This window comes from Lepidochelys kempii, chromosome 27 (genome assembly GCF_965140285.1).
Source record: "Lepidochelys kempii isolate rLepKem1 chromosome 27, rLepKem1.hap1, whole genome shotgun sequence".
Taxonomy (NCBI): domain Eukaryota; kingdom Metazoa; phylum Chordata; order Testudines; family Cheloniidae; genus Lepidochelys; species Lepidochelys kempii.
In genome coordinates, this window is record NC_136406.1 from 8,642,264 (window position 1) to 8,667,722 (window position 25,459).

The 25,459-nt window shown below is 44.7% G+C and overlaps 1 protein-coding gene and 1 long non-coding RNA gene across 7 annotated transcripts in view; one reads left to right on the top strand and one right to left on the bottom strand.

Moving 5' to 3' along the window:
* The first annotated feature begins 12 nt into the window (after positions 1 to 12).
* The window catches only part of LOC140903955 (uncharacterized), a 72,150-nt gene continuing 46,703 nt past the window's right edge, over positions 13 to 25,459 (top strand). The window contains exons 1-3 of one of the 2 annotated variants that reach the window (XR_012156393.2): positions 13 to 4,467; positions 6,601 to 6,743; positions 8,272 to 9,064. This is a non-coding gene — a long non-coding RNA (uncharacterized LOC140903955). Of the gene's footprint in view, positions 4,468 to 6,600; positions 6,744 to 8,271; positions 9,065 to 25,459 lie in introns of those variants that run through there. The other variant, XR_012156392.2, reaches the window with a different exon arrangement.
* MARCHF10 (membrane associated ring-CH-type finger 10) overlaps positions 11,231 to 25,459 on the bottom strand; it is a 98,741-nt gene continuing 84,512 nt past the window's right edge. For 3 of the 5 annotated variants that reach the window (XR_013635082.1, XR_013635081.1, XR_013635083.1), the window contains 3 exons: positions 17,508 to 17,541; positions 13,204 to 13,304; positions 11,231 to 11,868 (listed from right to left, as the gene is read on the bottom strand). Coding sequence is in view for 2 of the 5 variants with exons in the window: in XM_078850712.1 (XP_078706838.1) it covers positions 11,843 to 11,868; positions 17,508 to 17,541 (60 nt within the window). In the remaining 3 variants the exon portion in view is untranslated. The remainder of the gene's footprint in view (positions 11,869 to 13,203; positions 13,305 to 17,507; positions 17,542 to 25,459) is intronic. The other 2 variants (XM_078850712.1, XM_078850711.1) reach the window with 1 other exon arrangement.

Consider the following 25,459-nt stretch of genomic DNA (forward strand, 5'->3'; position numbering starts at 1 on the left):
GCTGAGAGCACCAGGCACACTATCTCCACACCAAATACACAAGGTCAGCAAAGGACAACAGCAGAATCACTGCGGCTGGGACAGGGAAGAGCCAAAAAGGGTTTGGGGTGGAACGAGGGCCTTTGTCACCAGGAAATCAAACACAGGGGGGCCAGCCGCGTCTCCCTCTCGCATCCCCTGGGAGGTCAACAGGGTTTGCAACACCCATGGGAGTTCGGGGAAGGCGGTCTCTAGGCTGCAGCGGGAGGGCAGAGCATCACCCAGTTAGAGCCTTTCAGAGACCTACACAGGAGCCAAGGCACCTGCGACCCTGAGGTACTAATAACCACGAGCATTTAGGGCCATTATGTGGCTCTCTGGACTGGCTCCCCGAGACCACATAGGAGACAGGCTGGTGTCCAGAGAGAACTTCCTCCCAGGTGAGCAGTCTCTAAACCCAACCCTTCCCCCTCCACTTATCTAGGTGGGAGGGTTCCCCACCCCTCCCCAAGCGTCTGGGTCTGAGCTATCTCCATCACACCTCCCTGGGTTACTGCATCCCTCTCAGTTAGCAGAGCATGGCCATGGCCCACGTTCCCTCCAGCAATGGCAGCATGGGCATCCCACTAACTCCCCTGGGATCAGATCAGAGGCCCTCCTTTCCCATCCCCCCCACCAGATACAAAGGTGTGAGCACTCCCTTCTCTTCTAGCACTGTGTCTGATTGGGGCGTGGGGGGGAGGCTGCAAGGGAATGGTTTTCCACTTAGTCTTCATTCCCACCCTGCCGTTTTTCCTGCGACTTCTCATCATGTCACGGTGCAAATTATATTTATTCCATTAGGGTGTCAGAGACGGAATCCTTTGCCCATCCCCATCTCTCCTCTCCCGTGGACTCAAACAGAGCCACTTCTACCTTGCCTGAATGATTTAGAGAACTGGAAGATGAGCTCACCCGCTTTGTCTCATGTGCCAATAAGTGGCTTATGCCCAAAGCTGCTAGGCTACAATGAAACTTGAGCCACTAAGCAGCCCGGTCAGTGTGGGTCTGATTGCAGATTTCTGACAGGAAGCTCAGAGTAAGGAATGAAAGGCCCCTGACTCTATAAAAATGTTCCTGTGCCAGATATGAACTGGCTACAGAGCTTCCTTACACACAGCAGATGTGTTCATTATACATTCCTTTAATGCTCTGCCAGCGATGGTTGACATGCGTTTAAATCAGGTATTTTACACACACTGCCGTGTGGTGGCTGAGCAGTGTAACAGTTGATCATTCCCATGACTTCACCCCCATTAAGTTCTACATTCCTACATTTACAATATTTAAACTATCCCTTTGTCTTTGAAGTTCAGTACATATCAATCTAAGTGCCTCCGAATCATACTGTTCTTCTAATTACACAACCCAAACACGTAACACTTGGTCAGCTGGCTGGCTGTTAGTTGCAGCAACTGGCAATGGTAGGTTTGGAATCTTTGAGGAGTCCTCCTGCATCTGCCATGTGCAGAGTTTGCTCTGTTGATTGTTCTTTCTGAGGAACAAACTGCAGATGTCAACGATTTCTGTTGAACTCTCCACTGTCGGTCTCGGTTACACATGATCTGGGCGCTGAACTCTTTTTTTTTACGGCAGCTGGACTTGCCCACCCTTTTTCTCCATCCAATTTGATATGAACAGTCACCAGGTTCTCGACCTGGCAGCTCTCTGGGTGACCTTTGTTGTAAAAGTGTTCATAAGCTCTTTTAGCCTTTTTGTCCACTTTGGCTACTCTCTTGATGTGTGGCCACTTCGGGAATATGTTCTTTTCCAAAGTTGGAACAGAAGTTGTGAGTTGTCTTCCCATCAGCAATTGTGCTGGACTGTATCCAGTAGCTGCTGTTGCTGATTTGTAACTCAGAAAAGCAGTGAATAGATCTTCCTGCTGTAGGACTTTCCTGTCTGCCTGTAAAGCTCTCTCATCTCTCCATTCACTTGTGGGTAAAGTGGGATGCTAGTAATATGATCAAAATCATATTTTGTTTGGAATGACTTAAATTCTGCTGCAGTGGATTGTGGTCCATTGTCCATCACTAGTTGTCCTGAAATACTGAAGTGAGCAAAAGTGCACTTCAGTTCCTCGATAACCCAGCTACATGTTCTGTTTTTCAAGTACATTATTTCTTTATATCTGGAAAAATAGTCCACAATGACCAGGTAATGATGTCCTCTGAATTCACATAAATCTGCAGCTAGTCTCTTGCCAGGTCTGTCTGGTCGAGATGCTTGTACACTGTATGGTTCGGCATTGTTTCTTAAGTTGATTTATACTGGATCGCCTCTCAAAAGTCCAATATCGTCAAATCCTCCATTGAGTTCTTCTACCTTTCTCACTAGGCCTATCATGGCTGTCATGTTGTTTCTGTGGTGAACTGGTTCATGCAGTTCAGAATACTGCCAGGGCTAGTCATAGCTGTGTCAGGTGACCTGAGCTCTGAGAGGTGTGGAAGGTGATTGTATGTCTCTTGTGCGATGACTGTGACATCAGCTCCTGCATCAATTTTAAAGTCAATAGTCTTACTATGAATATTCAGTTTCACTCTCCAAGCAGGTTCTGTGTCATCACAAGTGGTAGATCCCAGAAACCATGGCTCTTGATTGTCTGTAATATGAGTCACCTCCCTGATTGCTTTGGTGCAGCAAATAGCTGGAAAATGTCCAGATTTCCTGCATTTATTACACTGTGTGCCTCTAGTTAGATGTGCATCATCTCTTGGGATATGACTTTGTCCACATCGTGTGCATGTAGGCTGGAATTTGTCCCTCTTAGCCTGGAAGTTCTTTCTCCCTGCTTCAGGAGTTTTGTGATGATGACTTTTAGCACTCAAGTGTCTTTTTACAGTTTCTAAGCCAGTAGGTTTTTCAAATTTGTCAACTTGTTCTGGGTTTTGCTGTCTTACCAGCTCAGAATACTTTGCTCTCTGTATTGCTGTGGCTAGGGTTAAATCTCTCTTCAGTTGTAGCTGCAGTGAAAGGTTTTTAATCTGTTAACCCAGTAGCTAGCCTGTCTCTGATATTTTCATATTTTGCATTTCCAAAATTACAGTTTTCAGCCATTGTATGCAGAGCTCTTATAAAGCATTCAATATTTTCCCCTGGTTCTTGAATTCTCTGGTGAAAACAATGCTCTTTTGTAAGCCACGTTTCTCTGAGGTATAGAGTATGCATCAAACATAGCCAGAACCCTTTCATGGTCATCTTTGTCTTCAGTAAAGTCAAAGGATTTAAAGATATGTTCTGCTTGTTTCCCCATAGCATAAATTAAAGAAGATACCTGTATATCATCAGTTTCCTTGTAGAGCTTGGTAGCAATGTGAAACTTGGAAAATATTGTTTTTAGTCTGTCCATTGTGAAGGTTGGTCAAAGCTGAAGTTCTCTGGGGCATTGAGATCCTGCAACCTTTGTTGCTTTGTTCCTTCTATTTGAAACCTTTGTTGCTGTTTTCTTTCTGTTTCTGTTCTTATTTTACTCCTGTCACCAGGTCATGTTCTTCTGTACCAGATATGGCTACAGAGTTTGCTTATACATATCAGATGTGTTCATCCGAAGATCCTTTAATGCTCTGCCAGATATGACTGAGGTTCATTTAAATAAGGTATTTTACACATAGCGCCACCTAGTGGTTGGAATGCATCTGATGACATGAGCTGTAGCTCGCGAAAGCTTATGCTGAAATAAATTTGTTAGTCTCTAAGGTGCCACAAGTACTCCTTTTCTTTTTGCGGATACAGACTAACACGGCTGCTACTCTGAAACCTGTATAATACAGTTTAGCATTCCCGTACACTCACTGCTCTCCCTCTTCCAGTACCCAGCCGCAGAGCTGCCAGACTAATAGCCTCAGTCTCTCTCTCTCTCTCTGTTCCCCTCCATCCCCAGCATGGACCATTCCATACCAGTCATTCTGCTGTTAATCTCTGCTGACTTTCAGACCAATCATGTTTCTTGGGAGAAACAACCCAGAGCGTTTAGTTTGTTTTCTGTTGTGTTTGGAATTGGTTGCCTCATTCGGACTGGAATAAAAGTGGGGTGGGCTTGATTTTGGATGTTTGGGTCTTTTAAAGGGAAATGACAGCGTCTCGCCATACTGTATTGAATGCGTGCTGAATACATGCCTTTCTTTACACAGATGGCCGGGGAGTTTGTGGTTGCCTGTTTCATGTGTTAAGTGTAGCTAGGAAGGAGGAAGGCAATGCATGGCCAATACCCTTCTTTCATGCTTTTGAGCTGTGCAATAAGAGAAGCCTGGGTTTCCTGGGGAAGAAGCCAGGAATGGAGCTCAGCTTTTCCACTCCACCATCTGGCTTCAGCGACAAACGCTTTGCCAGAGTTGGGATACCAGATGACTGGAGACAGCGAGAGACATTCAGCCCTTGAGGGGTGATCTCTGATAGGAATGGGACGTAAAGGAGGCCGTCAACATCTCTGAAGCGAGACAGCATGCCCCTGTAAGAGACATTTGATTTTAGCCCTCTGCCTCCGAGGCTTGAATTTTTGTTGTTCTAAAGACAATGGGAAATAGCTAATTTTCGTTACTCTAATTATTATGGCACCTGTATGAATTTTAAAATTTGTTGATTTCACTTAAGCTGGAAATTAAGTGTTTGTAAAACTGTTTTCTTGGGGTTTTTTTTAGTTTTTGTCTTTTTGGTTGGTTTTTGTTTATTTTGGATGGTGTCTAAAATCTGCCACAATAGTCCACAGTGAGGGGCAATTTACAGATAATGGAACTGCCCCACTTCCATTGCTTTGTTGTGGCTTTCTCTGTGCTTATTTCCTGAGGATTTGTCCAATTCAGAGCTGTTTGTTTGTACGCAGACGTTGGGGGGGGGGAGCTGTGTGGCTCAGCGGACGAATGCACTAGCCTTTCAGCTTTGAAGATCTAGGTGGAAAAACCTGATGAGGATGAAGATGAATGTGCTGATCTCATCCTAATCCCCAGTGGGCATTTAGGTACATCACACACACAAAACAACACTGTTAGCATTGGCAGCCTCTTCCCTAGTGATCTTCCGAACTCAAATAGCAGGAGGGTTGCTTAGTCTGTATAGAGGTCTGCTGGCATAGCTGTGGGGGGGCCCCGGGCTGGAAAAGGAAGGTGGTGCTGCTGGTTGGGGCTGCAGAGCTCAGGGGGGTCCCTGTACTGAAATAGCAGGGGATTACAGCACTTTTTTTTAAAGGGTTTTTTTAGGTTTCTGATCAATTCTTTTTCTTTCAAGGCGAAATAACAAACTCAGAACTGCACAATCTAGTGGAAATTCTGCGTGGAAAGATTCATGTAATCAGTTGGCAGTGATTGGGATTACCGAAAAAATTCATACACAGTTAAATGGTATTTCCTATCACCGTCAGAATAATGTGAAGAAATGCTTAAAAGGACCCTGACCATATCAATTATATGTGGGTTTTTTTTAACTCTCCATGTTTTGTAAGATCCTTCTAGAAACTTGGAAATAAAAATCCTTTCCCCATCAATGTTTTTCTTTTTTTTTCCATTGGCAAATGCAAGGTTTTTTTTACCTTGGGTCCCTAATGGTCCTGAGGAGCTGGACTCAGATTTAGCCTTCCTCTCTGCTTGTGTGTGTCCCGTCTCTGCTATCACCCAGTTGATGGAGTTGTGAGTGTTTGTTAATGGCTGCTCTGCAGATAGTCAAGGGACCTTACAGATTGATTTTTGCTGCCCCTAGAGTGAGGCGGCTGTTTGTTTGTTTTTCTCTTTAAATCTCAGTCAATGAGCAGTGCACATTTTTCAAAGGGGGTATTTATATTTTGACAGCCAGTTCCACCAGTTTATGAGGTATGTCAGACTTGGAGCCAGCGTTCTGGGGTTTCCTCAATAAGAGTTGGAAGATTTGGGGGCTGGAATTTGGGATGGTTGAATTTGGTCAGCTGAGCCTAGAATATTTATTTATCAATTTTATAACTTGGTTTTCTGGCCCTGATTCAGGAAAGCAGCCGTTTTCAGGACCAAGCTTAAATATTGCTTATATGTAAAAATGAGCTTCATAGATTCCAAGGCCAGAAGGAACCATTTGTGGTCATCCAGTCTGACCTAAATAACAGAGGCCATAGAACTGCCCCAAAATAATTCCTAGAACAAATATTTTAGAAAAACATCTAAACTTGATTTTAAAATTGTTAGTGATAGAGAATCCACCATGACCCTTAGTAAGTTGTTCCAATGGTTAATTACTCTCATTGTTAAAAAAAAAAAAATGTATGCCTTATTTCCAGTATGAATTTGTCTAGTTTAACTTCCAGCCATTGGATCATATTATAACTCTCTGCTAGACTGAAGAGCCCATTATTTAATATTTGTTCCCCAAGCAGGTATTTACAGACAGTAATCAAGTCACGCATTAACCTTCTCTTTGTTAAGCTAAATAGGTTGAGCTCCTTAGGTATGTCTCTATAAGGCAGGTTTTCTAATCCTTTAATCATTCTTGTGGCTCTTCTCTGCACCTTCTCCAATTTATCAACATCCTTCTGGAATTGTGGACACCAGAACTGGACACAGTATTCCAGCAGCAATTGCACCAATGCCAAATACAGAGGTAAAATAAACTCTCTTCCTACTCTAGATTCCCCTGTTTATACATCCAAGGATTGCATTAGCCCTTTTGGCCACAGCATCACCCTGAGAACTCCTGTTCAGCTGATTATCCACTATGACACCCAAATCTTTTTCAGAGCCGCTGCTTCCCAGGATAGAGTCTCCCATTGTGTAAGTATGGCCTCCATTCTTTGTTCCTAGATGTATGCAATTATATTTAGCCATATTAAAACCTATTGTTTGCTAGTGCCCAGCTTACTAACCAATACAAATTGCTCTGTATCAGTGACATATCCTTTTCATTATTTACTACTCCCCCACATTTTGTGTCATCTACAAACTTTATCAGTGATGATTTTATGTTTTCTTCCGGATTCTTCATAAAAATGTTAAATTGCACAAGGCGAAGAACCAATCACTGTGGGGCCATACTAGAAACACAACGATTCAGTGATGATTCCCTATTTACAATTACATTTTGAGATCTATCCGTTAGCCAGCTTTTAATCCATTTGATGTGTGCTATGTTAATGTTATATCTTTCTAGTTTTTTAATCAAAATGTCATGTGTCGATCATACTGACCATTAATTTTGATTAACATTGGACGGCCTGGATCAAATTTTGCCTTGGTTTATACCCAGCACAATCCAACTGATCTCAGTGAGACTGCATATCAGAGCAGAATTTGGTGCTATGTGTCCTACTGAAGCTTTCTGCTTTTGCTTGTTGATTAAGAAAACAACAGAGCTGGAAATTGAAAGCAGAAAAGCTAAGAGTAGCAGGAGTTGATTTTTTTTCCCCCAGTGCACTCCTCACGAGAATAGGGAAAGAGAAGCTGATGGGTTGACAGGAAAGTCACAACGGGCCATGATGTTTAATGGCAAACAGCAATGGAAATCTTTCTGAGAAACATTGCAGAGTGGGGAAAGGACATGTGAGTTATCCTCACTCTGGAATTTTAAAGCTTTCAGGGTGACTTGACCTGATCTCAGGTAGATGGTTTATGTTATGGAGGGATCTCAGTAGCAATTACAATGCTGGTTTTAAACTATAAAGTCCAGAATGAGAAGTGTTTTTAAATTAAAACTTTCAGAGGCAGAAGTTGCTTGTGGTAGCAAAAGGAACATAAGAAATGGTGGAAATAAGATGGAATAAGTATTGTCCTTTTTTAAAACTTGCACCAGATAAACCTGCTTTAAGGGAATGGCTAGTAAACTCTATGAGGTTATTTTTGTTATAGTCTCAGTTTGCACCCAAGCCTAGTCTAGCCCAAGCTGCTGCGGTGGGGGAAAGAGGGAGAGACCCCCCACACACACTCCTTCCCAGCCCAGCTCAGTGGCTGCCATGGCGGGGGAGAGACTACTGATATTAAAATATGAGTTGTGTGCTTTTATTTGTAGAACAAAAATAGGTTAATTATTACTTAGGTTTTTTTATATAGCACTTTTATCCAAAGCGCTTTACGATAGTTAGCTACCCGTACAAACAACATTTGGAAAGCTCATTAAATGGTCCACCAAGACCCTCAGCAATTTTCAAGTGGTCTGCGAAAAAAAAAAGTTTGAGAACCACTGCTGTAAAGAATAGTATGACAGGGGAGTTGACATACATGTAGAGCAGGGAGTTGCTTAAAGAGTCCATAACTTCCCTTTCATCCCAAAGCCCCCATGACTTCCTGCTGTCACTCTCCTCTGCAGGCAGGAAGGATGCTGCAGGTTTCTCTGCAGTAGGGGAAGAGTCCTCAGTGATGCCTTTGTCGCAGAAGTGAAGCAGGGGTCCTTTGAAGAATCTGCCAGATAAGGGATGGCTATGAAGTAAAAAATGAGACTGAAAAAAGGAGACATCAGGGGTTTTTTTGGAGGTGGGGGGGGCAGAGGGTGAGATCATAGATAGGTGACATTTTGATACAATCTGTGATTTAAAATAAATGTGGCATGACTTGTGATTTTGTGCCTAAAATTTGCTATGGCAAACTCAGTACCGCAAGGTAGAGGATTCAAATCACTCTCTAGCAGGAGCAGCTCATCAAGGAATGAGGTTTTATCAGCACTGTTTATCAGCACTCTGCATTGTGCCCAGCTCCAAGGGAAAAAATGATTTTCATGAGCACTCAGAAACATATCTGATAGAACAATATATTTGACTATTTTCAGAGTGGATACAGCATTTCTGGGTAAATTTATCTGGGTGCAGGGAGCGGGAGACACTACTGTGCATTTGCCCAGGAAGTCATTCTTTGCAAACAGCTGAAAATGCTTTTCATGGCAAAATGGCCATTCAAAAGGAAAACAAAAAAATGATTCCACTCACATTGCCAAATAAATAAATTTTAAAAAAACCCACTGGTTTTGCCAGCCTATTACTGGTAGCTCTGGTTTCTATAGTATTTTATAGAGTGCCGTATGGATTGCAATTACTGTGCATTGTTTTAAAAAATAAAAAAGCAACAGTTGGTGGCAATTTTCATTTCACCCAGTGGTGAAAACCATTCCTCTGACTAGAACTGGTTTGTACAAAACAAGTAACCACAAGATCTTTGTTTCCAATTCCCAGAATCCAGCCATGAGTCTGACTCAGGAGCCACTACTTGAGCAGGATAATGGAGGAACACAATGCTCAGTGGATATGGTGAATGCTTAATAAGTGATTTTACTCATAGACAATGACAATTCTACTAGGTACTCTTCACTCAAACCACAAGCTATACAATGTTATGTGACTAATAGCTAGTTAAACAACTATAAAATTCTCATTGTGTAGCTAAGGTTCTTGTTCTGATAACCATGCTAATTGCTACAGTGGTGTTATAATCTGTTAATATATTTTCAGTTGATATCCAAGCTCCAGGCCACCTTGGTTATCACTACACGATCCAGAACTGGTGTTTCTAAAACCTACACTAGAAAGTTACCTGTTGCTGACAGTGCGTGTCAGCAGGGGCAGCTGAACTGCTGCCGAACGTGGTTTAGATGGTAGTATAGCTAATGACAAGCCACACTGTGCACGGATTTAGCTGCACCCGGTGTCAGCAGTAGTCCATTTGGTAATGTAGACAAGCTGTATAGGGATTGCAGCTCAGCACCTCCAGTCAGATTCTGAGCTCAATTACGCTACTGTAAAACTAGACTTTACGCAGAAAGGAGTGAGTTGGAGTAAATGTTTTTGCTTCTAGCTTTCCTCTTAATCACCTTAGTAATTATTGTATGCGACTCCAAAGAAGCTAAACTGCTTTACACCAGCTGAGGATCTTGCCCATAGTTCCCAGTCCTGCTAATCTTCACACATTTGGGTAACTTTAGTCACATGCAGTTAAACTAATTTACATGAATGGGACTACTCACATGCAAAAGCATCCACAAAATTGGGCCCTTATTATGAATTTTTTACTTTAACTGGTTTTTATTTTTTTGAAAGAAAAAATCTTCTATTAACATAATTATTCATTTATTGGATTTTCAGAGCCTGCATGCAACAAATGGATGTTCCAGTAGTCAGAGATAAAATGCCCAACTGGAGCTTAGAATTCCAAAATCCAGGGGATGGGCATAAGCTTTTCCATCCTGGTAATGTGTCTTAGGGACTGCCATAAAATTCTTCAGACGTCGACCATCTCCTGCAGTAAAACCCACTCCAAATCTTTTGGAGAAAATCTCGATGAGGATTCCCTCCTGGATTTCTTCTCCTGTTGTTCTGTCTGGGGCTGGAGGTTGTCTTATGGAATGAACTCTGGACCAACCCCCAAACTGAGGCGATCCCCAGAAAGTGGGCCTCTGCTCCAACTCTGGCCCTTCTTAACTGCACCCCCCATTTCCCAACACTGCAATTTTAATGGAGCTGCATAGCCTGGGACCTCAGCCCCTACACCTACAGCCCACAAGATCTGCCAGGGGTTATTGAGGCTTCATCAAAAAGATAATGTAGCCCATATATGTTCTCTTTTCTGCCTAAGGTCTGTGGGGCCAGAGTAGGGGGAAGGCAGTGTAATTGTCTGCCCCTTCTCCTTGAGTGAACCCCAAACCAACAGAATAGCCTCTGTAGGTCCCAAAGGAGTGGGGTGCTCCATGGGGCCATATGCACCCTGTGGGCAGGAGGAGACCCCACCGTGTAAATCAAAGAGAAATTAGTCATTTACAGATCTGAACATTGCCTGAAAGGAAAGCTACAGCAAATCTGTATCGATCAGTGCAAAGTTGTGTGAAATCCTGAGGGCTCCGGGCTGATTACACAGCATCTAATTCTGTGAAGCATTCAGTCTCTTCCCCCTCATGTTCCACTATTCAGGAAATGCTGCAAAATGCCATTTATTACCAACACATAGCAATATACCAAATGGATGGATAAGTGTTCTAGTTGCTTTCTGTGGATAAAACTAATGGTTCAATGTCTTACTACATCAGTCTTTTCCTCTGGTTCAAGTCAGGATTGTGAGTTTTTCCTTCTCTCATCCTTCTCCCCATGGGTGCTGGAACAATTTGTATAGTGGGGATGCTAAGAGCCATATAACCAAACTGTAAACCCTGTATATAATGGAAACCACTTCAAGCCAGGGGGTGTGGCAGCACCCCTAGTTCCAGCACCTGTTCTCTTCCCCACAAAAAGAAAAGAACTTGTGTATTTCTTGTTCTTTAAAAATTAGTGTACACTAATGTTAAGGGATAAACAAAATTATTTTACTGAAAGTTTGTCCCACTCAAGCTGGAGACGGTACACTAATAGGTTTGTCATCACATACAGTAAATCAATAAATTTACAAGTACGCTATAGAAGATTCCTGTGTAAACTGTAAATACGATCGTTTAACTTTACTGTACAAACTCAAGGTCTAATCAGGAGAAACCTCTGAATTACAGAATGAAAATGTAGTATGGGTCCAGAGTACACAATAAAGCAACCACATGCATTTCTGTAGCTTCTGGTTGTAAAGGTTACAGAAGGCCAGTCAAAAACACACAGTGCCTGCAAGTCATCTGTTTTCTGTTACGGTGAGCAGTTTTAGGATATAATCAATAGAAATGGCATGTTTTCTTCACTACTAGCTGCTTTGTTCCATGTTATTTTAAAGTAATTATCAATTGGGGTTTCCACTTCTAAAGACAGTAATAGAGCCCCTGAAAAGGACAGTGTGACATGTACACACTTGTTTTAGTTTGATGTAAAGCAAGACCCAAAAGAAAAAAAAAAAGATATAAAACACATGGAGAAGGGTATTCAATATAATAGCCTCTTTGCCAAATTCCAAATTCATTGGACAATCTGGTAAGCACTCTTTTATCCATTGTTCCCCGACTCTGAATCTGTAAAATGGAGAAAAAAAAAAGACTACTTAGAATTCCTCCCTTCGTAGAGAGGAATAATATTCAGCGAATTCAGCAACCTAAAAATGATTCTTTTAAACACATACAGCAAAGCATAAGCAAGAATAATAACTAGGTAAACTCTCATTGCCACTTCTCTGTACTACCAGGAGCTCAGTTCTGCTATCGGACATGTGTAGGCAGCTCCTTCTGAAGTCAAATGGAGTCATGCATGCCTATCTGAGGGCAGAGTTGGTCCCCCAAAGTGCAAAATGGGCACATTGCTTGAGACTGCCTTGGGACTTACACAGTTTGCATTACTGTGGGAAAACATGGTCTTGTGGCAACAGAAAAGGATGTTCTATTCCCAAATGTTTCACAGGAAGTCTGTGGTGCCTTGGGGAGGTCATTTAAGATCTGTGCCTCAGTTTCCTTCTCTGTACAATAGGGATGATAATGCATATCTCACAGGAGTGCTGTGTAACCTCATTTGTTAATATTTGTAAAACATTTTGAGATCATTGGGTTGACGATGTTAAACAATTGCGAAGTATTATTTTCCTAAATGGCCTTATTAATTACTTCTCAGAAGTACAACTGCAAGTGTGGTTTTCTAACTATCATGTAACTAGCACACCCAGAGATTCTGAGATATTAGCCCACTCTGTTATATTAGTAGTGTTTGGCGAAATATTCTGAGTCCACTATTTATGAATAGGGGCTATGCATGCAGTGGAACAGAAAAAAGGGCTGTTTCATTGTGAGAAGGAATGCTAAAAAACCAAATTCTTCTATTACATTGGTTTAATATAATTGGAGTTAGCGTAGTATAAATTATACTTTGGTCCTTGATTATAACTTTTGTAAGAACTATGGCATATTCCAAAAATAAATATAGAAACTGCTCCCATCTATTGGTATTTCAGTGGTTCATTTGAAGTCCAGGCTTCAGCAGAGAAAGGCTCCATAGCTGAGCTGCTTATGAGGCAGCAACCACTCACTCCAACACAGGTAACACCCGCTGAGTAGGTTATGTATGTATAGACAAGCATAACTGTTTTCCTTTCTTGGAGCTTAAGCCAGATCAATAGTAATGTAGTGTGCGCTCTGTTGGGCTGCACCTGCAAATGACAACATTAAAGCCTCTCCATGGGTTGTCGTTCTACAAGAAAACAAACCTACTGCACTATGCCCACTAAAATGTTCAATAGCCTTACAACTGGCACTTGCTTCTTTAAAACTCTGGTGCTGAGATTCAGGTATCCAAAAGACAAATGTATTGGTTCTGAATACACAAGCTACTGGCCCATACAACAACAAGGGTTTAAAACTGACCTTTTAGATGTCTACGTGGTGCTAATGGTGGACAGCAAGTGGCCATCTAGGTTAGGTTCACTTGTTCAGCATAGTGGAGAGAGTGGTCCAAGAGAAAGCCGCTAAATAATAAATGACAACTGATGTCTATTTGCAATGACTTAGTCAACTGTGAGATGCAATATAGTCTCATCGTCAAAGCAAAGGATTGTGAAATATGGAATCATTTTAAAAACAGGAGAATACCTATTAGACTACATGGAAAAAATGTAATGTTAAGCTTCTCTGTGCTCTGACATGCCCCACTATTAACTGTGACTCTGTGAGGGAAGGAGGTGCTCAGCATGAAAAGGGTTTAAGATTAATCACAGGCTGCTTTATCCCAGACAAAGTGTAATGCGGATCTCTCAGGTGGAGCTGGCAGGGGAAGCTGAGATATTTGTTCATATTATACTGTCACGGTTTGACAATTAGGAAAATATGCTCCTCTGGGTTGACTCTACGTAAGCAATGAGCTGCTCAACTAGCAGCATATGTGAGATGAGGAAAAATGTGGAAGGGTAGTGGCAAGACAGAAAGGACTTGAAAACAAATGAGCATTGAGCCATCAATCAATCTTCCAGATTGATGGTATGTCACCCATTAATTAAAAGATGACCGTAAGCATGTACTGTAGCTATTTTATATTCCAAGTATTTATAGATGGACCAACCTAAATAAGTAGTTGGTATTTCACTATAGTTTAGACTATTACATTCTAACTAATCATAGAATATCAGGGTTGGAAGGGACCTCAGGAGGTCATCTAGTCCAACCCCCTGCTCAAAGCAGGACCAATCCCCAACTGAATCATCCCAGCCAGGGCTTTGTCAAGCCGAGCCTTAAAAACTTATAAGGAAGGAGATTCCACCACCTCCCTAGGTAACGCAGGTGTTTCACCACCCTCCTAGTGAAAAAGGTTTTCCTAATATCCAACCTAAAGCTCCCCCACTGCAACTTGAGACCATTACTCCTTGTTCTGTCATCTGCTACCACTAAGAACAGTCTAGAGCCATCCTCTTTGAAACCCCCTTTCAGGTAGTTGAAAGCAGCTATCAAATCCCCCCTCATTCTTCTCTTTCGCAGACTAAACAATCCCAGTTCCCTCAGCCTCTCCTCATATGTCATGTGTTCCAGTCTTCTAATCATTTTTGTTGCCCTCCGCTGGACGTTTTCCAATTTTTTCACATCCTTCTTGTAGGGTGGGGCCCAAAACTGGACACAGTACTCCAGATGAGGCCTCACCAACGTCGAATAAAGGGGAACGATCAAGTCCCTCGATCTGCTGGCAATGCCCCTACTTATACAGCCCAAAATGCATTTGCCCTTCTTGGCAACAAGGGCACGCTGTTGACTCATATCCAGCTTCTCGTCCACTGTAACCCCTAGGTCCTTTTCTGCAGAACTGCTGCCTTGCCATTCGGTCCCTAGTCTGTAGCGGTGCATGGGATGCTTCCGTCCTAAGTGCAGGACTCTATCCACCTTATAGTCCATTCATCCAGCCCATACTTCTTTAACTTTCTGGCAAGAATACTGTAGGAGACCGTGTTAAAAGCTTTGCTAAAGTCAAGGAACAATACGTCCACTGCTTTCCCTTTGTCCACAGAGCCAGTTATCTCGTCACAGAAGGCAATTAGATTAGTCAGGCATGACTTGCCCTTGATGAGTCCATGCTGACTGTTCCTGATCACTTTCCTCTCCTCTAAGTGCTTCAGAATTGATTCCTTGAGGACCTGTTCCATGATTTTTCCAGGGACTGAGGTGAGGCTGACTAGCCTGTAGTTCCCAGGATCCTCCTTCTTCCCTTTTTTAAAGATGGGCACTACATTAGCCTTTTTCCAGTCGTCCGGGACCTCCCCCAATCACCTTGAGTTATAAAAGATAATGGCCAATGGCTCTGCAATCACATCCGCCAACTCCTTTTAGCACTCTTGGATGCAGCGCATCCGGCCCCATGGACTTGTTAATGGTTCAGTTAATGAGGTTTAAGGGCAATAAGTGCTCATGCAAAATGCAGGTTTTGCTTAGAACCAGGAATTTCTGACTACTGAAGCCAATGCCCCAAGAAGAAAATAGGCTCTAGGTATATTCACTGCAGGGCACTCACAGGGGAAATTGGGTGTAATTAACCTAACTAGAAACTAGGTGTCACTATAGTATCACATGATCAAACTGAAATAGTGCTGCTTTGGCAAAAACACCAAGCGGTTGAATCAAGTCTGCTAGAGTCTAACCTGACTCCTACTAAAAGAGATTGGCTGTGAGTACACTATAGGTACAAGACCTGGAGTCTGCCTATGGGTTGGAATAACAAGCTGGGCAGTTGATGTTCTTCCCAGATGTTACTAGTTTTACATCCCCATTTATATCGTGTTTATAATATTTGATATTTTTTCTCTGTAGCTGATGTGTCTGAAATGGATTCAGAGTAATGACCCTTGTTCAGTAACAGAACAGTTATGTTTGGGGTCGGGGGGGAAGAGAGGATGTTTTCATATGTCACAATTATAACTTTGATAAACTGATCCTGCAAGACCATGTCCTGCAAGACCATGGTAGTGAACATGCATTAGTGAAGATGTATTTAAAAATATTTATTCTCGTTGTTACCTTCTGATTTTTCTTTAGCAATACCACTGTAAACAAGGAATTAAAACAGGTGAAAGCAGAAGTGGCTTTAATCACAGGGTGGCAATGGCATGTCTTTGGGGAATGTTAACATTCTAAGGATTAACAAAGCATTTCCCACAAAGTTTTTTCTCCACTTTATTTCTGTTTTGCTCTACTTCTGAGATAAAGAGACAAAAGTCCTTCCTGTTGACAGAAGCATAAGACTCCCTATACTGTAGTGTAACTTGGCAAGAATTTGCCCTCAGAATTGATGGGTTAATCTCTTCCTGTATGAGAAAGTGACCATTAGCCAGACAACTGCTCTAAATCTAAAGCTTGCTTTGTTTAAATGCTCTCTGCAACTCACAGCTGTAGGACAGAAAAGTCTTTGTGATATATGATATTATATAACATGGAGGTCAACCCCAAGGATGAAGCTAGAAAATTTACAGGAAGGAGGTTTTAAAACCAAATTGCAAAGCAAATTTGAAAACTGAGGGCTTGTCTACATGGTTGGGTAATGCACTCTACAGGGATGTGATTTCTGAAGCACAGTGATACGTTGCGTTTTAACTGGTCCATGTAGACCAGGGGTAATCAATTATTTTTTGTCAAGATCCAAATTTCTTGGTCAAGGTATAGTCAAGGTCCAGACTTCACAAAAACATTTTTCACACCTCAATAACAATCATGATAATAAGTAAATAAAAGATTTTGCGGTCCATTCAAAAGCATCTGGCGATCTGAATTTGGCCCCCAGTCCGCCTATTCATTACCCCAATGTAGACCCTTCCAGTGTGCTCTAACGGAATGCTGTTTGAAACAGGACTTTGTTAAAGAGCACTAGGGAACCTTTAGTGTGCGCTAAAACTCACCGTCTAAAAGACAATGGCATGACATAGTCTTAGATTTTTAATCTGAAACACTAAAAAGAAAAAAGTAAATTTTCTCAGCAGATCAGACCATGGAGCCTCTACTCATGTTGGTGAGCATTTACACAGGTGACTTCAGTGGGACTATTTACATAAATAAATGCTCACTAGGTTAAGTAAGAGCTCCACATTCTAGCCCAGAGAGTCAAAGATTCTTCTGTAAGTGAAACCAAAATATTTTCTTACAGCTTGTGATTAGTCCCATAAAAACAATCTCACTATTTGCCTTGTTTTATGTGGCAAAGTCTCACTTTTAGTGTTTTTTTTGTGAGCCTGCATGGACAACTAAAATTTCCTGATCAATCCAAAGGAGAAAAGCCAAATGTCAGCACTCAAAAACAATGGATAAAACAAGAAGCCTTATTAAATGGATGAAGTCTTCAACAAATGAGTAACCAACCTTCCTTCTGGGTGTTCTAAAAAGACCTCATAAATGCCGGTATAAGCAGCAAATGGAAGTTTTCTGCCAAAACATTAGCTTTTCCATCTTTATTTTCTCTCCTTATTGCTTTTGTGAAGAACTTCAATTAAAAATCTGTATTCATTATACACTGGTGTGATACAAATCTTCCTGACTATTTTGTGCAACTTGAAATTCCAGAAATCAATCTTTTTTTCTGGTAAGTTAACTTCTACATCTGTATGGGTCTTAGTACTTCCTGCCACTATCTGAGGGTTAGCATGTTTAATGAGAACTAATAAGCAAGAATCTCTGAGAATTGATTCTGAACTCCAAATACCTACTTTCATTTTCCTCTGCTCTAGGCTGTCTTGAGAGCTATGAGAAAGGAGACAAGGATTAATAAAAATTCTCCACATTAACACTGATCAGACATACAATTTAATATACCTAGAGACTGCTATGGAAATGTCTTGAAAACACTTTAAGAAGGCATTGAAATTGTTAAAAAGAAAGATAAGTGAGGAAATCACAGCACTGTAAACACTTAAGATACAAAAAAAATGAAGGGTTATTCTTAATGTCACAGTGACTTGTTATAAACAGTCACAACCTCTACCTGGTTTGTTATTAGACATAGCTATATTTGGCTATGTAAAAAGACTTGTTTCTTTGAAGCAGTTCATCCCAGGATCAGCATTTGATTTTATCAGTGTTAATAATATTAATAAGATGTAAAGTTGCAACTTAGTTTGGGACTTTTTCTTTGTATCAAAGTTATTTTTCTCCGTGTAGGAAACTTTGGATTTGAAGCTTCTGGACTTACATAGCGTTATATTAACTTCACAGTAATTTTACATAAGCATTCCTTATGTTGTAAGAAGCAGTGAAGACAGAACCAAACCCAGCAGCGACACATCATGATACTACATAGGGTTACAAGTCTGTAACCCTACAAGTCGGTTTGATAACGTTCTCCTCCAGGACTAATCAGAAGTGAAAAGATTTTAAAAGAGGCAAAGCCTTAGCCTGCTACTGTGACAACCTGCATGGTTATTTCAGCAGGGGAGCTTTTGTTACTTCACGGCAAGATGTCACCTAAAGCAGAGGAGCACAGGGGAACAGTCTGAAGGGGCTGTAACATCTGAAGTAGGGGATTGCTTGCTGGACCTATGCCATCAGCTTTGAAGGCTTGTCCGAAATATCGCCTTGGCATTATGCAGGGTGGACAGATACAACGTGAACCCTGAAAATAATGGCTAACACAGGCAGCAAAGATGCAGGGCAGCAGCTGCACCTAGATACCCGAGGTGAAGGAGGTCGCTGAGAAAGACTTAACATCTTGGGTCGCACGGCGTGAAGCCTGTACTGGTAGACCAGGAAAAGGGTTGTGTTACTGCACCTCTGTCTCATCCCAGTGGGACGAGGTATTTCCCGAGATAATCGTTCACTCTTGGTTTTTTGACCATGAATAACCTAGTACTCAGCACCAGGGTTAAAGCCCCTGCCTTACTTTCAGCTGTAGATGCCTTGTCGGTGCCATCTCCCCTCGGTGCCAACATGACGGGTTCATGCCAAAGCCCCCCAGGGGACGCGCGTCCTCTGATGTCAGCAGGCACGTCTGCAGTACATCGTGACAGAGCATCCAATTGTATCTGGGATCTCAGACAGTCCACCAAAATTGCAACTTGGAATGTTGCAACTCTTCACAGGCATGGTCATCAGGTTGCTGTCTCATGGAAAATGGGCCGTCTTGGTATATCGATCACAGGCTGATAAATCACGGATGTCACAAGGTGGAAGATTCTTTACTTCTGTATTCTGGTGGCCCCAACCATCTATATGGGGTAGCACTACTACTGCGAGGTGAGGCTAAGTCCTTCCTGACAACCTGGATGCTTGTCTGCTTGTTTACTTATTGCACGTCTTAAACATCAGCATGGTTACCTCACTGTCATAGTAAGTCTATGTGCCTACAGAGGAATCTGTTGACTCAATTAAAGATCATTTCTACAATCAGTTGGAACATCTAGTATGCACAATCCCTCCATATGATAATCTTGTGATCCTGGGTGACCTAAATGCAGTTACTGGCTCCCTGCAAACTGGGTTTGAACAGGTGATTGGTCGTTATGGTTCAGGCACATCCAATGATAACTCTCGCCACTTGCTTACATTCTGTGCCTCCCAAAATCTTTCCATTCTTGGGTCATGGTTCAAGCGGCGACCAATACACAAGATGTCATTACACGTGATAGGCGTCTCTTCACCTCCTGTATATCGTGTTGCGTAATGCGCGGCGAACACAGATCACCATCTAGTGGTCGCCCGTATGGTGTTGATGCTCCAATGAGCAGGTAAGCCCTCTGTGATGATGATGAAGTTTGACATCGACGCACTCCGTGTGCCAGGTTTAACCAATAGGTTTTGTATTGACGTTAGGAACAGATTCTCGGCTCTAGCTAATCTGCCAGACAACGTGACGTTGCCTGGTCCCTGTTCACTTCTACCCTCAACCAATCTGCTGAGCAGACGATTGGCTATAGGCATCCAGCACGCCAACCATAGCTATCAGGAGGCCTTCCAGATAATTAAATTGAAGGCTGCAGCCCTCCAGCGTGGTGATAAGCAAACTCGTAATCAGCTGAAGCAAAAATTTAATTCTATCACGAGGCATATTATAACCAAGTGGCGGATGATGTCAAATTTGGCTCAGCCAGGGGTGACTTGAAGCCAGCATTCCGCACCATTCACAACCTCAGTGGTCAAGAGGTAGTCACTACAAACGGCATCCTGAACGACAGCCAAGGTCATCCATGTAAATAGGATGATGACATTCTCTCACGCTGGGTGGAACATTATCATGGTGTTCTGAAGCATCCTCCAGTTGCCGCTTGTTCAGAACGGAATGATCTGGCATTCTCTGCAGTTCTAGATCCAGACATTTGTACTGATGCACCAACATTGGATGAAGTGAAGTGTGCCATCTCTAAACTGAAAAATGGACGTGCAGCCGGTGCTGATGGCATCCCTCAGAGCTGCTAAAATGTGCTATTGATCCTGTCGCAGAATCATTTCTGGCCATCTTTCATCTGGTGTGGAGACCTGGAACCCTGCCAACTGCCTGGAAGGATGGTATTGTGATCTCACTCTATAAGGGCAAGGGACCATGCAGTGAATGTAAGAACTACAAGCAATGGGCGGTGCGTGAACCGCTGGCTAGCGGAGGCTAGCCCCCAGCCCCGCCCCTTCCACCCGAGGCCACACCCCTTCCATGTGTCCTGGAACCCAGAGCCCCTACCTACTACTGCGGATGCCAGCCCCTGCCCAGGCTGGCTAGTGTCTGCAGGCCCTCCCTCCCCCAGCCCTAGAGCGCCGGGAGGGAGAGTGCATGGCGGCGCCACAGCTTTCCCAGCTCCAGGAAGGTGGGCAGTGTGACCTCAGCCCCCTGGAGCCCAGAACCACTGCTGAAGCAGGGCCTTGGGGGCCGAGTGTGGGCGGGGCCAGGCCTCGCTATTTGGGGATGCACTGCCTCTCCCAGCCTCCCCTATCCACTGCCCACCTTGCTCAGGCCGATCACCTTGCTCTCCATTCCTGGAAAGGTGTTTGTGCATGTTTTGCTGGCATGACTGGAGCCTTTGCTACATCAGAAGCGTCATCCCCAAGAGTCAGGTTTTACGAGGAACAGGTCCACATTTGATGCCATTTTGGCCCTTCGCTTGTTGTCAGAGACACATCGCAAGTTCAGGAAGCCCCTGCACATACCGTGTGTTTATCTTGAGGCTGCATTTGATTCAGTCAACACCGTGTTGCGTTATGGAAGACTTTAAAGGGCGTAGGTGTCCCTACCACTCTCCTGGACTTGATAAGAGAGCTTCATAATGGAACCACTGACTGTGTTTGTCTGGGGAACTGGATGTCAGTGCCTTTTAAATCAGTATCTGGTGGCAGGCAGGGTTGCGTTCTGGCCCCTGAACTCTTTTTGTCAGGCAATGGATTTCATAAGGCAGTATTCTATCGGGTCCATAGGCATTGAGATCAGCGATCTCTCACTCACAAACCTTGACTACGTTGATGATTATGTTCTTTTAGTACAGAGCCCAGACAGGTTTTGTGAGGCACTCTAGCATATGGAGGGGAGTCAGCTAAGATTGGTCTCCATGTTTCATGGACAAAGACAAAACTGCAAAATCTAGGACCAGGTCCACCTGCGACTCCCAATCTCTTTGAACAATGAGACCGTCAAATCAGTTTCCAGGTTTTGCTATCGGAGTTCTATACTTACCAGCTCCTCCAGTTCTCACACGGAGGTTCTCCATCAGATTGGCATCACAGCATCTGCCATGAGCCGTTTACAATGGATATAGAATCAGCATCATCATAGTATGACCACCAAGTTCAGGATTTATTTGAGCTGTATCCTTCCCAGACTTTTGTACAGCTGCGAAACATGTACACTACGCCATGCGGACTGGACAAAGCTGGAAGCTTTCTACATAAAATGTCAATGTCCTATACTGGGCATAAACGTCATCTGTAATGCAGATGTTTATGGTCGTTTGGGTCTACAGACTCCTGGGGCCATTGTCCGGAGGCAACGCCTTATGCTTTTTGGGCATGTCACAAGGATACCACAAGAAATTCCAGTGAACACCATTTTCCAGGTGGCTTGTAACATCCGGGATAAAGTTCCACCAACCAAGGGGTGGAAGTGACCCAGAGGCAGACCCCCTATTACATGGGTTCATCAAGTCTGTTCTGATGTTGGACTCTCAGGCTCTGAAGCCTTCGAGGTTGCGCAGGAACAGACCAAATGGCGAACGATTGCTACAGCCGACTTTCTGGCTAAGTGTTGAAGAGAAAGAGAGTTCATTGGGAGTGTCTCTGTCGGGGGGGGGACACGACAATTTCTGTAGAAGCACAAAAAAAATCTCTGTCCCCCTGCCAGAGATACATATTCTTCACTGGCTATGCCCCACCCAATAGCTGTAATGTGTAGCTCTGTGGAAGGGAAGGTTAATCAACAAGGGCAGCCCAATGGCAGGAGTGTGCAGTTAGAAAGTGGTCAAAACAGGGGCATAGAGTATTTCTCAACTGTGTCTCATTTATAGTCTCAAATTTACCTCCTGGCTACCCTTGTTGGCTGTTCTTTCTTTTATTGCTGTAATGTATTTACATAAGAAGTGCTGAATCATGTCTGAGAAGGCACATATTTTTGAAGTGAACCTAGATGACTCACTGTATTACAATATACTCATTATTAGCCAATGACTAATATCAAAGAGCTTCATTGAACAAAAGCCCTGGATCTAAATCTTAGCTCGGTTTTCTGTTTGAAGTGTTTGTTAAAGGTTCCTCATGTTTGCCTATTGCTGATATCCTGTTTTATAACAGTCTTTGATAACAAGACTATCTGTGACTTCTCACTACAGCAATGTTGTATTGTTTTACACTGAAAATGCTGTGAAGTGTAACCTAAAATACTGAATCACAGTTACAAAAAATATAATTTATGTTAAAGAAACAATTATTTTTAAGCTTCTTGTTGTAGTTTTTTTGTCCCTCGTTTTGCAGTATTTGTCCCACGTCAGACAAGTTTGCCGAGTGTTAAGAACAGGGATCTTATTGACACTAGGGTTCTATTCCTACCTCTCTCACTAGCACGCTATGTAGGTGATCTTACACCTGTCACATAGGCTCAAGTTTTCAAATGTGGCCTGTGATTTGGGGTGCCTCTGTTTTTCAGTGGTCAACATGAGACACCTGTGCCTGACTTTTAGATGTTCTGAGTTACTATTGACTTCAGCTGCGTCTGTGGGTGGAGAGACTGCCCCTTAACCCGGCAAGGAGGGGCACCTGGGATCCCCGAGACCCGCCAGGACATCAGCCCCGTCATTGCCGATGCCCCTGGCCACCCGGTACTCGAACCCGCCCCCCCTTCCTCTTCGGACCACCGCTACTCCCACTCAGGCCCAAGGGGCACCTCCCCTACAACGCCCAGACGAGCGGGAGAGCCCCGCCCTCACTGCTGACAATCTAGCGGGGCCTATGGAGGAGGGTGTAGCAGAGATACCACCAGCCATAGGAGAGAGCCTGCCCCAGGGAGAATCTTCCCTCCCTTATGCCACCCCACCGTTCCCCCCCAAGTCCCTGAGCCATCGCCTTTACTCCCTGACACGACCCTTGCTAACCAGCCCCCAGATGATGCCATGGAGGGCTGGGCCCTAGTCCAGGGGAAGCGAGGCAAGGGGAAGGCTCGAACTCCGCCTCATCTACCCGAGGTGGAGGCCCCCCGAAAGATCAGGAAGGGGGGCAACGATGCCGAACCTTCCGCTTTGCCCACGAGTGTGTCCCATCCACCGGTGTCAGCCAGGAAAGACGTGGCAGCACCGGAGGGTAGGGTCTCCCCTCCATGGGAGATCCTCCCCTCCGAGACCCTTGAGGAATCCCCTTCTGTCTTGACGCTACCCGAGGCAACCATCGGGCGGCGGAAAGTGTCCTCTCCTCCATGTTCGAGGAGATCGAGGCCTTAGGTCTGACCCCGGTCGCCCAGGGGGAGGACGACCTTTTGCCAGCAAATCTCAATCTGGGCGACCTCACTCCACCCCTCTTTTCCCCATGCTCCCTCCCCTTAACTGCTGCTCCCGCTCCCACCTCCGAGGAGCCCCTGGACTCCTCCACCGACCCAGCCACTGATGGCACCCCGCTGATGACCACCGAGCCTGCTCAGGTGAGAGCCGGTGCCATGCGGCCGGGGCACGAGTCACCAGGGGCACCCCCTGTTGGTGCGGAGCAATCGACTTCCTTCCCGGGTGGGGGCCCTACAGAAAATAATCCACCTCCTGATGCTGTGGCCGCTAAATCCACCACAGAGCACGCGCCCAGTGTCACTGAGAGCTCCCTCCCAACCCCCTTAACCCTTGAGCCTGATCGGGAGGTGCCACCATCTAGCGGCTTGCCTCCCGAAACCCAGAACCTTGCCTCCACCCCTGCCCCTATCCAATTTACCTTCTGCAATGTCATTGGTGCCCCCGGGGCTGTCTCCTTCCCTTTCCCAATTGATGACCCCCAGGGAGCGGCCTTTGTGTTCTCCTGCCCCGACCCATTAGGAGCTGCTATTTTCCCTCCACCGCCCCCTATCGCCCCAGAGCTTGAGGCGGGCCTAGAGGCTCCAGCCCATCAGGCACCCTGTTGGGGGTCCGCACCCTGCTTGTCCGTTTTAGTGGACCACAGGGCTGCACCAAGGGCCCCGCCGGGGAACAACTGGAAAACCGTAACCCCCCCTTCCCCCCCATGAGCTGCGAGGAGAGCTGCGGAAGTTTTTAGAGGATGTCCGTGGCTCCCGCAACAAGGTACAGCTTGCTCTCCAGCGATGGGGGGACTTTTCTCAAATCCTCCAGGCCACAAGGGCCCTCATGGGGGAAGGTAAAGGGACGGGGAAGCAGGATGCCGCGGCCTACTGGCGGGTCCGTGTCTTCCGTGAACAATTACCTACGGGATGGGTCACGGACTGCTGCGTGGCCTGCTGGGAGACGGGAGCGTCCCTGCCAGTGAGGACCTCCCCCGACCCTCCCCATGACACCTCTCACCATAGCAACATTGAACACCCGGGGTTGTAGGATGGCTCTCCACAGGTCCCAGGTGCTCTCCTTCCTTCGGGAGGGAGGGCACTCTGGTTTTCCTGCAGGAGACCCATACAGACCCGACCACCGAAGACAGTTGACAGCTGGAGTGGGGGGACAGGGTCTACTTTAGCCATGCCATGGTTTGACAGCCTGTATTCCCCTGACCTATGGCCCAAGGTGCTAGGGGTCGCCGAGGCCGTGCCAGGTCACCTGCTGCATCTCCGGGTCCGTATGGAGTGGCTCATGGTTAACCTCGTTAACGTCTATGCCCCGACATCAGGCCCGGAGCGGCTGCAATTCTACCAGCGGGCGTCCGCCTTCCTCGGCACCTTAGATTCTCACGAGTGCCTGGTCCTGGGAGGGGACTTTAATACCACCCTCGAGGAACAGGACCGCTTGGGGACCTACCAGAGCCCGGCCGCCACAGACACCCTACGGGAGATAGTCGAACATCACTCCCTAGTGGACATCTGGCGTGACCACCACCCGGATGACTCTTCCACATTCACCTTTGTCCGGGTGGAAGCCCATCGGTCGAGCCACTCCCGGTTGGACCGCATTTATTTATCACGCTTCCATCTTTCACGAGCCCACTCCTCCAGCATTCGGCCGGCCCCATTTTCTGACCATCATCTAGCCACCGTGACAGCCTCCCTCTGTGCGGAGAGGCC